This window comes from Arvicola amphibius, chromosome 14 (genome assembly GCF_903992535.2).
Source record: "Arvicola amphibius chromosome 14, mArvAmp1.2, whole genome shotgun sequence".
Lineage (NCBI taxonomy): Eukaryota > Metazoa > Chordata > Mammalia > Rodentia > Cricetidae > Arvicola > Arvicola amphibius.
In genome coordinates this window covers 40,511,441-40,526,857 of record NC_052060.1, presented here as the reverse complement: position 1 = coordinate 40,526,857, position 15,417 = coordinate 40,511,441, and the positions used below count along the sequence as shown (strand labels likewise).

At 36.8% G+C, this 15,417-nt stretch overlaps 1 protein-coding gene across 1 annotated transcript in view; it reads left to right on the top strand.

The window, feature by feature from the left end:
• Nucleotides 1-15,417, top strand: part of Gstcd (glutathione S-transferase C-terminal domain containing) — a 78,659-nt gene that overhangs the window by 25,928 nt on the left and 37,314 nt on the right. Inside the window, 1 exon segment of the mRNA XM_038311519.1 lies at nucleotides 895-988. Coding sequence (XP_038167447.1) covers nucleotides 895-988 — 94 coding nt within the window.

Sequence of the window (15,417 nt, the reverse complement as noted above, 5' to 3'; positions counted from 1 at the left end):
CTTCATTTCCTGATCTTCTGTAACCCAGGCTAGCCTTCATTTCCTGATCCCAGTGCTGGGAGTAAACACTGTTTCACCATGCCTAGCTATAGACACATGATTTCTAACATAGGAAAGAGCCATAAAAGACAATTTAATGAATAAAAAATACAGATTTTCTCTAAAATTTTAGAATCTATTAGAGATACTGCCATCAGATAAACTGATAAGGTGACATTCTGGGTTATGAGTTTTGTTGACAGTTTTTAAGTACAGTAAATGTAGCTTACAGTTTAAATAAATGTTTTTTCATGTGTAAAGGTAGACATTGATTGGCTGTGGAATGTCAGGTTTCTTTTTTATCTCTATAAATTTATTTTGTTTTCAAGTGAATTTTCTCTATTATACCATATATATGTATGGTTTATTTATTTATGTGTATGGTGTTTTGTATATATGTGTATATTTGTATGTGCACCACATACTTACTTGGTAACAGAGGAATTCAGAAGACATTGGCTTCCCTGTAAGTAGTGTTAAGGATGGTTATGAGCCACCATGTGGGTGTTCAGAACCAAATCCAGGTCCTCTGAAAGAGTAACTAATGCTTTTTACTCCTGAGCTATTTCTCTATTCCTGACCTAGTATATTTGTTTGCTTACTACTTTTACATGTTTTCAGCATTACTTTTTATTACTTCAAATAAAAAATGATAGCAATATACTGATTTCAAAATAATATTTTGAATAGACATTTTATGTTTTTTAATAGCATTTTTTATTTTCTTATGGAACTAGTATTTTGGTAGACATATGATTAATTTTAATTATCTTTGTCAGTACAAAAAATAGAAATGTTGCCTTTGAAAATGGATTTTATTAAGCACTAATTTGGAAAGCTTCCTTCCTTTTTTAGGAAAAAGGCATTGAAGCGATGTTTTCTCCACACCCTTGTCCTTCTTGGACCCTTGACTGGAACAGCCTTCCTGCTTCTGTCAGCCCAAAGGAAGGTGAGCTTTGGTTTGCTTGTTGGTGAAGGTTTTATGTTCGGTATGGATACTCATCTCAGAACCATCTTCCCATACTCCAAGTATCTCTTCGGTTGTATTTAACTATCCAGTGAGTTTTTATTTTATTTTTATTTTTAGAATTTCATATCACTCAGATTTAATGTTTTCCACATTTTCCTACATTGACTTCATTAATTCTTTTTTTTCCTTTGATGACATATTTTAAAACCCATGTAGCTACCTCAGGAGACAGATGCCTCCACCTAAACTTTGCTTAGGTCACAACCTCGTAGTGAAGCACAGATAATGGAGATGGGTTAGTTTAGGCTATAAGAGCTCGCTAGAAATATTCTTAAGCTATTGGCCAAACAATATTGCAAATAATATAGTTTCTGTGTGATTATTTTGTGTCTGAGCAGCCAGGAACGAACAAACAGCCTCTGCCAACACTTAATGGTATAAACTGTCTAGTTGGAGCACTTGTCTCCCCCGTTATATGGTGACTCCACTTGAATTTCTTTCATTTACGTATCTAGTGTAGGAAACTTTTATAGCAGTGGGTTCTCATATATCTTTTCAAAAGGCCTTTGTGTAGTATGATGTTGGGTCCTTGGCTATGTGCCCACGAGTGCTATAGCTAGATCTGTGGTAGATCGATTTTCAGCTTTCTGAGGAACGTCCACATTGATTTTTCATAGTGCTTTACAAGTTTGCACTCCCACTGGCAATGAATATGTGTTCCCTTTTCCCTTCATCCTTGCCAGCATCTGCTGTCATATATTTTGTTAATGTTGGCCATTCTGACTAGCATAAGATGAAATCTCAAAGTAGTTTTAATTTGAATTTCCATGATGGCTCAGTGTATTGAACTCTTTAAAAGTGATTTTAGCCATTTGGGTTTCATCTCTTGAGAACTCCCTATTTATATCTATACTCCACTTTTTAAATGGGTAATTTTTATTTTTAATTAAAAATAAAATTTTAGTATATTTTAGTATTGTCCTATACCAATGATTTCAAGCCTGTTCCCCACTTTCTTTTTATCAGATTCAGGGTGTCTGGTTTAATGTTGAGGTCCTTAATCCATTTGTATTTGAGTTTTGTACAGGGTAATAGAAATGGATCTATATTCATTGTGTCCCCTAAGTTTGAGTATATGCGTTTTAATTTTCATTCAATTCTAAAAATAATTTAATATCTTTCTTAATTACTGTAACAACTCAATTTTCAATCAGCTGTGAATTGTTCTGTTTCTCCAGCACCCTATGTGGCTTAAAATCTTAAAACCTCATAGTGTATGGCTCATTTTATTTTACTTAACTTCATATTATTTTATTTTATTTTTCAGACAAGGTCTCACTATGTAACTCTGGCTGGCTTAGAACTTTGGTGTAGCTTAGGCTTGTTTGGAATTCACAGAGATCCATTTGCCTCTGCCTCTTGAGTGCTGGGATTAAAGAAATAGGTCATACATCATTTTATATCTCTTTTTTTTGTTTATAAATCATGAAACTAGATTTCCTTCTCTTCAGTTTTAAAGGTGTGTTAACTGTGGTTTGTGGTCAAAGGGTAGATAGATAAAAGTGTGTGATTTTCTCTAGTGTAGATGGATGTGTTATGATTTTTTTTTTTACTGATTCTTTGTGGATTTCACTTTATGCATTCTGATCCCACTTGTCTCCTCATCTCCATCTCCTTGAATCTGCCCTCTGCCCTTGCACCGCCCCCATCAAAACCAAATTCAAAAGATCCTCCCCCACCTAATCCAAACAAAATAAGGAAAGAAAACAAAAACAGACTGAGTCTTGTCATAGAATCTGTAGTGTGACTAAGCGTTCATTGCAAGAGCCGTTGGTCTGGCTCCTCCTCTGGTCTCTGCTATACCTCTGATAGTGGGCCCTCACTGCGCTGCTCTTGGATAGCCTGTTGTTCTGTGTCATGGACATCCTTGCTGTCTTGGATCTGTAGGTTCATCCCCTTCACATGCTCCAGCAGTTCATAGATTCAGTGGGCTGGACCAACTCATAGCCCTGGTCTATGCCTGAGTGGTACTTGGGTTGGTCAGCTTCCTAGCGTTGTTAGATATTCTACTCTAGGGACAGTCTTCAAGAACCCTTTTATAGATCTTCATGGGTGGAGACTATGGTGGCTTATTTCTCAGAATTTTTTTAACAGCCAGTATCTAGAGTTGATGATACTGTATGTTTTAAGGGGAATTTTGAAAAATAGTACTTGATGTGAGAAAATATCTATATGACTATACACGTTTATCTGAAGTTTATTTCCATTAAGACAAGTGTACAATTAAATGACAAATTGAGTACTACTGAAAAAGAAGGCGATTTGGATCTGTTTTTAATCCCATGGAATCATTTGTTACCACACTAAGAATATGTGAGTCTATACCAGTTATTTTAGGATTGTTATGAACTTGTTGATAAGGAACTTAATTACAAATTCAAAGATAAATATTTAGTATTATTTTATACAGGTTGTATTGCATCAATCTCTATAAAATAGAGTGGGATTTATGTTAGTGAGGAAATTTTTGTTTCTGAAACCAGCACTAGGCAAGGTTCCTGATCCTTCCTCATTTAATGCTAAAGTGCCATTGTGGAGGGACACTGCTATCCAGAGACCTTCCTGGGACATTCATCTGAGCATCTGTTTGTCTTACCATGTAACAGTAGCATTCACGTTCTCTTAGAGCTGGGGATATTTGTGCACATCAAGAAAGTGGCTTTTAGGACTTTTTTTTTTCTTTTTTATTAGTTTCCCCATCATCACAGATAATTGGGTACCACAGATACCCAATTATCTTTGATGTTTTATAATGAGGCAGCTTTTGCCAAAATTTTATAAATATTTAAATTATTAATGGGTAAATTTTTTGTTTTAAGTAGTGTTCAAGTTTCTGTGTGGCATCATAAGAAATGGAAAAAACCTTTTGCTTTGAACCAAAGATACTTGTAATAAAGTGCTCATTTGCAGCCATCAGCGTCCCTCTCATTGAAGATAAAAGAGCTGGCTGCAGAAAATGCTGGCAAATATATATATCAACTATATATACTTTCCCAGAAAGCTCTGAAAGACAGCTTCTGTTTCTAATTAACACTAATTCTATTTTACACATTGACAAAGAAGTATTTTCTCACATAATTTAACTCATATTCCTTTACATATTTTTAAACATTTCATAGGAAATAACATCATTTTTAAACTTAAAACCTCTTAATATGGTTAAATATGCAAGAATTATTTTTTGTACCTAAGTGGTCATAATTATATTTGGGGATGATGCCATTAATAATGAGTGTTCTTACTTTTCTGCTTATAAAAACTAATGAGCATTTTCAGCTAAATTGGCATGCTCTTTGCTATTCCAGACTGTTATAATAAAATCAGCTCAACTACAATGAACTATTCTCTTCTGTGCTTTATGCTTCCTCTCAGTGTCCAAACTCATTATTTTATTTAATTAGGCCAGCTCCCACTGCAAAGACTCCTCAAGCAAGGAGACTTCCTCAAGAGCTGTGCAGGCACGCATTATCTCACAAGCACTGAGGCAGTGTAGTTGTCTAAGATTGATTTATCAGAAAGAAAATAGTATCCTTAAGCATGGGGTAAAAACAAAATGTTGTTATAATTAGAAAACTGTATTTAATAGCATACATACACAGTACTAGTAGTGAACCACATAGTGTACATAGACATATATTTTATACACTTGTTTGTGGAGAAATTGTTTTATATAGAAATCTGTACTCACATTTGCAATTTGACCATATATAGAAATTTGTATCTTTTCCATGCCAAAATAAACATGTTATATATAATCACACAGATTGCACTTCCTTTTTAATTCCTAGGATACTTCTTTGTGTTAAAGATAAGTTATTTTCTACTAAGACTTTGCTCTGGCATATTGCCATGAGAAAATAGTATTTTGTAGCAGTATACACATTTAACAAACTAGATATTAAAAGTATTTATTGATCAGAGGTTCCATGGGGCCACATTTGTATTTTCTCATATTCTCTCCCTCCCTCCCTCTCTCCCCCTCCCTCCCCCCCCCCACACACACACTCCTCTTTGTAGACTAAATAATACTATAACTTAAAATTTCACAAAGCTCTTAGAGGAGCTCTGACAATGGGCAGAGACTGTAGCTCCTCACTGTCCAAGTACATTTCATGTCAGAGGACAAAGACACCTCTCCAGGAGTTCATGCAATAAGCCTTCAAAGCAGGGAGTATGTTGAATTGGAGACAGCTGGCAGGGAAAATGGGAATTCAGAGCCAAGGAAGATGTTAGGTATCACCTGCAATGAGAAAGTCAAAGCTGTTGGAGAGGTTAAGTAACTAACACGCATTATATGCCACACAAAAAGACACATGCCTGTCCAATCAGCTGAACTAAGTAAGACTCAAGGTCTCCACATACTGTTTCATAATAGTCATCACTTAGAGCGTTCATGCAGATCTCTGCCTGTGAAGCTACATGCATAGTTAGCTCGGTACTAACTGCATCACCACTGCCCAAATAAAACTGAGTAACTTAGGGAAAGGAAATCTAATGACAGAGTATTTTAGAAGAATAGTTCATAAGTTACTTAAATCCTTACAGAACTTCCCCTGAAAGCTACTTTTAGCAATCATACCTGTTCTAGACAGTTGGTGCTTAAAAACAACAAAGGTGTGAGGAAGATTTGGGGGAGAGGTGGTGGTGATAACCCTCCAATTACTGATTCTTTGTTTAAACCATTGAAATCTGAAATAAATTGGTTAAAATCACATAAAATGAATATATTTAGAATTTCACATTTCCTACACAAATTTAGATTTTTTTTTTGTTCCTGGATTGTGGTTACTTCAAATTATAGTGATATTTTATTTATGTTTTATAAATAAAGCTTTCCTGAACACCAGTAGGTAAAACTAAATGACTAGAGGCCAGGCAGTGGTGTCACACACCTTTAATCTCATGTTGGGAGACAGAAGCAGATGGATCTCTGTGAGTTCAAGGCCACCCTGGGCCACACAAAATCAGTGCAGAAACCAATCCAGGTGGCGGTGGCTCACAACTTTAATCCCAGCACTAGAAAGGAATGTAAGCCGAGATGAGACAGGAACTTGCTCCCTTTTAGTCTGAGGATTTCTTAGAGGAAAGAGCTCTCTAGTGGCTTGGCTGCTTTGCTTTTCTGATCTTCAGGTCGAACCCCAATATCTGTCTCTGGGTTTTTATTATCCGTGCTATATTAAATAATTTAATCTATTTTCCAGCATTGCTTCTACTATTCTGTGATGTGAGTACTAGCAGATCATATTGTACCAAACTACTTCCCATTTGTTGACTGTACCTATGTTATAATTATGGTAAGAACAGGAGATTATGAAATATCTATTGTACTTCATAATTGTGGAAATATTTAATTATAATGCTGCTCTTCAGTTAAAGATCATGATCATAAAGAGTGAGTTTTGTACTTTTTTTTTCAAGAAATTTGTCTCCTTTCCTTCTAGGTTTCTTCTTCCTTGTACAGTTTATATTGTTAGCAGTGATATATAAACTAAAGCAGCTTGATTTATGTAGGTCCCATGTTGGTACTGTTGGTTGGTTGTTGGTTCATTGGTTGGTTTGGTTTTTGAGATAAGAGTCTCACTGTGTAGCCCTGGCTAGCCTGAACTGAGTGTGTAGAACAGGCTGGCCTCAAATTTGTGTTGATCCTGCCGCCTGAGTGCTGGGATTGTAGGCCTGCACCACCTTACCTTTAAATGCAAGTTCTTGCTCAGCTGGTTGGTTTTGGCGTGTGTGTGTGTGTGTGTGTGTGTGTGTGTGCATACCTGTATGTGAATGTGTGTATTTCTCTGTTGAATGTGCATGCCTGTTTGTGAATGTGTCGAAAGAAAGGACCTCTTAAACCTTTCTGAGGATGGTTGTGGTTTCACAGCACAATCTCACATCTAAGCTGATTCCCAGGCAGGAGGCAGGAATGGGGAAGCAGGGTGTGTGGCCACCAGTATCCTTTAATGCAAACACACTTCTCTAGGTAAAAATGCCTGGCCTGACACCTGGAAATCTGTAGCTAGAGATTCAGACAGTATCTTAGTACCTGCTGCTGTTAAAGGAGAATGTGCTGTAGTCTAAGGCTTATGAGGCTAGAACAGCAGCTAGATTATAACTTTACATTCGTACATTTATTATATCCCTGCCAAGTCTTTTTGTTTTTGTTGTGTTTTATTGTTGTTTGTTTGTTTGTTTTGAGACAGGGTCTCTCTAGGTAGCTCTGACTATCCTGGAACTTGCTATGTAGACAAGGCTGGCCTTGAACTCACAGAGATCTACTTGGTAGTGTGTGTGTGTGTGTGTGTGTACGTGTGTGTGTGTGTGTGTGTATGTGTGTGTGTGTGTATTTAGCAAAGTCATTAAAATACCAGTGTGTTTTCATCAGACTTTAGGAATCAACAAAATTTCTTTTAATTGCTGAAAGAAAATAGCATGCCTATTTAAAAAGAATTGTAATTCACGTGAACCCCACTGAAAAAAATGTAGCTCATGGGGCGGGCAGGTTAGAGGCTACTTGGCCCAGTTGCTTTTTCTCCTCCATGGTTAATTGTTAGTAATTGTTTTTAAATAAAAAGGGTGATTTCCCTTCAAATTGCTTTCTCCCCAAAATAGACTGAGTTAGGAGGGGACTCAGACCAAGATTCATGTTTGTAAATCTATTGTCTTTCAGTGTTACCAGCATCAAGTCAGATTTAGTGACTGTCTTAGTTAAGGTTTCTATTGCATGGAAGAGACACCATGACCAGGGCAACTCCTATAAAGGAAGACATTTCATGGGGATGGCTTACATTTTCAGATGTTTGGTCAGAACGGCATCACCATGATGCAAGATGGTAGCCTATAGGCAGACATGGTGCTGGAAAAGTAGCCAACAGTCCTACATCTTGACTCACAGGCAACAGGAAGTGGTCTGAGACACTGGGCTTAGCTTGTACATGTATGAGACCTCAAAGCCTGCCTCCACGGTGATACACTTCTTCCAACAAGGCCACAGGTACTTCAACAAAGCCACACCTCCTAATAGCGCCACTCCTTTTGGGGGCCAATTTCTTTCAAACTACCACAGTGACTAACAGAAGTAATCGACTGCTTATCGTAGGATGAGAATTGCGAGAGTACTCTGAGTACTCGGAGAAAGAAAATAGTAACAATACACAAGAGTTATCTTTGAGATGTGATGCTTAAAAATGTTGTCAAATGATACATCTGTCTTTTTGGACTCAACAAAAATTGATCTTTTTTAAATTATAGTAAAACTTAGGTTCTTCTATGAAAAGCCACAAATACAATACATAAATTACTCAAAAACCATCTTTAAACAATTCTTTGTTATAAATTTGTAGCAAAATAGTAGATAACTGAGTGCAGCAGTTGTTGCACAATCTCTTGAATGGGCATCTCTTTGGATCTGAGACGCAGTACTAAAGTAGGACGCATGTGTCCTCTTTACCTTCATATGGGGAAGACCTGTGCTTTCTATAATCAAGGTCTTTGGTCAATAGTTATAGATGCATTTATTGATATTTAGAGTCAGAGGGGAGGAGAAAGACTGATAGAAGGGGGGCTGGAGACAGACAAGTGAGAATTTCAATATAAAATTCAGTGAACTAACTGAGTCAGGTGGCCTGTAGTAGGGCTTCCTATTTGAGAAACCCATATGAACAGGCAACTTCAATAAGCTTACATTGCTGTGGTATCTCTTAGAACTTTTCTTTTTAAGGAAATAGTAAAAACTGGTTTGTGATACTTTCTTCTGACTTTGATCTTACCAGCTTTTGCCAGCTGTGTCCCCTTTAAGAATATACTTTCTTTGTTTCTTTAGGGATTACTGTGTCAGAAAGATAGAAGCAGTAGGTGCCATGAAAGGCCATGAAGAAGAGAAACTGGTTCATGTTTTGGGATGTTTCCAACTAACTCAAGAGGGTCTTGTCTTTGACCACAGAGCCAAGTAAGCGCTGGATTATCAGTGATTGTCATTCTGGAGGGGAAGGCTCTGACTCAGTTTACTTTATTTACTGAGCATACAGCAGGGTTTCCTGGCTTATTCATTCTATAAACTATTATTTGACTGTGATATTTCATCTAAAGTTTTTCTTTCTTTTTTTTTTCTTACCGAGACCATTGAACACCATTCTGTTCATAATATAGAGCTGAGGCATTTCCATAAAGTTGACTGTTGACTGGCTGGCTTGTCATTTTCTTCCTGGAGTGTAGCAGTGTAGGAATATACTGTGGAAAGAAATGTGGTCAGACGCGGTGTGACTGTGTTGCTTGGTCGCTTTCTTCTTGGGCCTTAAATTGATGTCACTTCTCTGTGTCTGTGTGGTTTGTCACCCCTATTAAATCTGTGTGAATCTGAGCATTCTAGTCCTAGCGTGGCTCTTTACTTGGGCATTGGCAACTCAAGAGCTAGGGACTGGAAGACAGTTTCCTAGAAATTGTGAGTAAGACAGCAATACATTTCTTTGCCTTGTTGTCAGGCTGCAAGTGTCTGCATCTCCATTCCCTGAGGCCAGATTCCAAATGTTTTCCCAAGGGACTCTGTCATATGGAAAACAGTCTTCCCCTGAATAATTTCTATCACCTAATAAATGATTCATGGAGCTGTCAGCTTGATAGTGGGCACCTGACCAAGGGGATATATGAGTGACAGATTGAAATAGTAAGTTTACTTGAAATCTTAGTCGAATGTATTCTTAAACTGAAAGATTATTCTTGATGCTTTTTAAGAATATTAGCATTCTTAATACCATGGCAAACCACAGTTTATTCAGAGTTGATTCCTTGTTTTGAGTCAGTTAGCATCTAGTTTAGAGGGTTATACACTGAAACACAGGAATAATGAGTCCTGGGTGGGTACGTCCCAGTGAATATAGTTCCTCACCTGAGCTGCTTACTTGCATGTCTACCCTATTACTTCAAAGATAACAGAAGCAGGTGTTAACATTTTCCCAAATAATGGTTTGGTCATTTTTGAAGACCATGTTTATTGCAGCATAAAATTGACATTTCCAGCTCTGGGTTGCCATTTACAGATATCACAGTGTCTTAGATAGTGAATTTTATTTTTATTTTCGTTTGACTTGGTTGATTTTGCTGTTGTTTTGTTGGTTGATTTTTTTGATTGGTTGGCTGATTAAAACAGGGTCTCCTGTATCACAGACTGGCCTTGAGCTTCTTACATAGCCTTGGATTTCTAATCTTCCTATTTCAGGTTCCCTAGTGTGAGGGTACCATCACTCATACTGGCATAGTGTTTAATGTATACATTCAGATATCCTCAATAAACTGTGTTTAATAACGACTTATGGCAACTCCCATAAGGAATGACTGATTCTGATTGTGGGGTGGAAGAAGACTACTCTTATTGGCATCCGAATCTTCACATCTGAAACATAATTTTAACAGTTAACATGGGAAAGGGACACATTTGAAGCTATAAAAAGCATGGAATTTCAGAAAGTCCTGGAGCTCTGTTTTACATGACCAGTAGAACCTAACTCATCAGATTTTTGTGGCATAAATGCATCTAAAGTTAGGTGTACTAGAGCTGAAAATAATGGTTTTAGATTTAAAAATGTTTATATAAATTATATTTTAAATTATAAAACTTCCAGTTTTAAGTATATATATATATATATAATATATATATAAACTAATATTTAAGGATATATATATATATATATATATTACTTTACAATGAACTGAAGGGTTTCTGGCAACATTTTTGTAATATTGTTCCAATTTGAAAGTAACAGGAAAACATTCAAAGTATTTAAGCTTTATATTCTGTTTGATTGAAAAACTGAAATTTTCAGCTTTTAGAACTGTAATGTCATGGTTCTGTATTCATATACATAACCTGAAGAGAAATATTTAAGTGACAACTTAATTTTTTGATAAGGGAAACTGAAGGGGTAAATTCCATGAAGTCAAGGACCCTTTCCTAAACTTGAATTGTATGTTCTGTAACACCATAACTAAGTGTTCCTGTTACACCCTTTAAAACTGTTTGTTCTTGCAAGAATAGTACAAAAAATTCTAATCTAACTTTTAGTCCTGTTTCCCAGTATGAATATTTTGACCATTTCTCATTTTATGTATTGTCCCTGCCTCTACCCTTAAACTGTTTATGATAGTTTCCGATGAAAAGCTTACATTTGTTTATGCATACTTTTGAATGTTTTTCCTAAAATAAGCAGAACTGGGACCTTTACCTAGGATGCACAGGACCCTCTAGCACCCTAAAATAGAAACAAAAGAAAATACAGTTACATTTTCTTAAAACAAACGACCAAACAAGACAATTAAAATACCACTGAGTTTCCATGGGTATAATACTATTTTCTAAAACACAGGTTCTATTTGGATTTTGCAATTTACCCCACTGATGTCTTTTCATGCAGAGCAAAGGCCTCTTAGTTATTTCAGTTCGTTATCACATCTCTCTCTCCCTCTCCCTCTCCCTCCTCCTCCCTCCCTCCCTCCCTCCCTCCCTCCCTCTCTCTCTCTCTCTCTCTCTCTCTCTCTCTCTCTCTCTCTCTCTCTCTCTCTCTCACACACACACACACACACACACACTCCCTTTCTTTGTCTTCTTGACCTTAATGACTTGGGAAAATAGGACCAATTGTTTTGTGGTTATCTTTCAACCTTAGTTTGTCTGATATTCACCTGATTGGATGTGGTCGTGCTGTCTGAGCTAGACTAGCTCAGAAGGTTTTCTTTGCAGTAGATCATAATAAAAATAATAATAAAAAACCCTTAAAAGGTGAGTTTTTCTTTGTAGGAGAAATGCTATTGTAATTTTTTAGAGCATTGGCAGATTTCTCAGTTCTTTAATTTTTGGTTCAGGTTTTTCATTTTTAGCCTTTAGTACTCTAAGTTAAACGAGACAACCAAAGAAATACATCCTGACCATGAATCCAGAGCCAAATCTGCCCTTGACCAACTGAGCATAAAACCAACCAATCCCTGAGCATGAAAACTAACTAGTCTGTAGTAGGAAGGCCATTTGTTCGTTTCTGGCTTCCCAGACCCAAGCTATATTAATTGTGTACTCCATATTGTTCCCTGCCAACAAACATGTTAATAATAATAATCAACCTTGCTTAACCAGAGCACACAAAAGGTATTTTGAACATTTTCCGTTATATATACCCAGGGAATCTTCAAACATTGTGTCCTCACTCCATTGGTCACTCATGGCTTATTAACAGCAAACTGCTAGAGATAATGAAGTGTAAAACTGATGAAATCTGCAGGGAATTTGAATAAACAACTGTCCAAATTGGATATTTTAAAGAATGATAGCTTTACTATATATGTATATTATACATATATACATATATATTAATATATCACTCTACTACCAAGAGTTGTGAATAGAGCAGTTATAAATTCAGATGTGTAAGTATCTTTATGATCTATTGTCTTAGAGTCTTCAGGATGTATTCAAAAGAGTGGTATAGGAAGATCATACAATATTTCTGTTTTTAGCATTGTGGGGATCCTCCATTGTAGTGTGAAGCGGCGGGGCTGCGTCCCGCCACCCGCCACCCGCCACCCGGCTAGCTTTACCCAAAATAATTACACGGAAACTGTATTCTTTTAAACACTGCCTGGCCCATTATCTGTAGCCTCTTATTGGTTAATTCTCACATCTTCCTTTAACCCATATTTAGTAATCTGGGTAGCACCACGAGGTGTGGCTTACCAGAAGAGATCTTAACCTGCGTCCATCTCGGAGAGGAGCAGCATGGAGACTCCTCTGGCGACTGCCTGAAGCGTCTCCCCAACTCTACTTCCTTGTTCCCACAATTCTGTTCTGTCTACTCCACCTACCTAATTTTTCTGTTCTCTTAAAGGGCCAAGGCAGTTTTCTTTATTAATTAACCAATGAAAGAAACATAGACAGATAACTCTCCTCCATCATTTCCCCTTTTTCTGTTTAAACAAAAAAGAAAGGCTTCAACTTTAACATAGCAAAATTACATATAACAAAACAGTTATCAAGCAAGTATTACAGTTACAATATTTAAATCTATTTTATCTTTTATCATAACTAAGGAAAGCTATAACTATCTATTTATTCTTCAACTCCATCAAAGACTCCAGAAGGATATAATGCTACCTAAGTAAACAAGAAATAAGTAACTTATAAAACTCTAGAAATGACAGAGACAACTCGCTGCCTGGACAGTCACCCAAAGTTCCTCTGTACCGTTGGGGCATCCATCTTCAGCCTTCAGGCCCATAGTGTCCAGCAGACTTTTTCATGAAGCAGGAAATTCCAAAGACAGTTCAGTCACTTTCTGCTGTGTCCTGCAGAACGTCTCGCAGAATCTTTCATGAATCAGGAACCCCAAAAGGCCATCTCACCTTTAGGCAAGTTCAGCAGTCCTCTTTCTGTGGGTTCCTGTGTCCAGTTTATGCAACAGTCCAGGCAAGAGCAGTTCCTTGCCCAAATGGCTAACAAACTCCATAAGTAGCCTCTTCGATGCCCATCTTCCTCTCGAAGTAGATTGGTGCTGCCAGGAGCAGACGTGTCTCATTGTCATGAAAAACCCTAAGTTATTAAAACATTAAATGCCATATTCTGCAGTCTTTGAAAGATATGAAGAATGCCTATCTGAAATATATCTATGCACATCTAGAAAATGACTAACATGACTACAAGCTTGACTATTAATCGATGATTATCCATTAACAACCTATATTTCCTAATTATACATTACATTCTTTAAAATGAACTACAATCACAATAGCTTAATCAAAATCAGAAATACATATACATATAACAAAATTGACCTTAAAATCTATACCAATGCAAATTCATATCTATATCACTCTATTTCATTCTTCATGTGGAAACCTAGTTTTCCCAGTACCATTCGTTAAAGATGCTGTTGTTTCCATGTGTATAATTTTGAAAGCATTATAAAAATTTTGGGTACTATAACTCTGTAGATTTTCTCTTGGGGTGTTATTATGCTATTCCATAAAGACATTGATTTACATCTCTAGTTTGTGTCAGCACCACAATAGTGTTTGTTATTTTGAAATTTCTCTGGGAATGTCTTCATTTCTCCTCTATTTTCAATGAATATTATTAATACAATTGCTAATACAAGTTTTTAAAAAGTTAAATTTCATTCTTCACAGACTCAGTAAAAAATATTTCACCATTCAGGTGGAGCACAAAAGACCCATTTGATCCTAAGCAGGAAGAGCAGTGCTAAGGGTATCACAATACCCAATTTGAAATTATATTACTGAGCGATAGTGATATAAACAGAATAGGAACTGAGAAGATGGTTCAGTCAGTAAGTGATTATCTAAACATATGAACCTAAGTTTAGATCAGTACTACCCATGTACATAGCTGGGCATAGTGGTGTATATCTGTAATCCCAATGCTGGCAAATCAGAGACAGCTGGGTCCCAGGACATGGCCAGTCCCTCTGCCCTTTACTGTCTTCTGCTCTCTGTACTCATCTTTTGTCTCATAAATTTTGTTCTTTTCTGTTTTTATGATTGCAGCTGTCATTCCTTGACCTCTGTGTATAGTATTGCTCTAGGTATTCTCTGCAGTGCCAACGTGACAGTCATGAACTGCCTTAGTTTGTGCTTGGTTTGAAATATCCTTATATATCCATAAATTTTTAAAAGATAGCACTGCTGGAAATAGCCTTTTATATCAGTTCTGATTATTTTTAATAAAAAGGGAACCAAACATTTTATATTACTTATCCCAAATTTGCCAGCTCCTTAAAGCAGGCAAATGAGATTCTTAGAACACTGCTTAGACTTTCTAGGCATCTCTAATAACAATGCATACTTTATTATCACAAAGGGATTTTCTGATGTTTTCTTCTTATTGCAGTGCTTCTAGTAAAGTAGACTTGGAGCTGTTTTATATCTAAAGGCAAATGTCCAGAATCTTGAATCTTATTTCAAAATATATATGCAATTGTAACTAATTTTTATTATAAGAACATGAAGTTGGGGTCCATGTTATATTCTTTCCTATCAACAAATAAAGACTCAAAAGCTCATTTAATCCAGAGTCTTTGTGGGAAAGGGGTAGAAGCCCAAAGTGAACTAGGCTTCTGTTGCTGCATATAAAATACCTCATTGTTTAGTGACATAAAGAACTAACTTCAGTTTCTGTGGTTCACCGTTCAGCACCCTGGCATGACTGATGTGGCCTCTTCCAGCGCTGTGGTCTCCTCACAAACCTAGATGGCTCCAAGGCCTTTTGTTTATATGTCTGTTGTGAGGATCCTGATCCTCAAGAGATGTTGGATCAGGATCCTCAGGGATATTTGCTGGGAACCTCGGTCCTGTGGGTCTCCCATAGG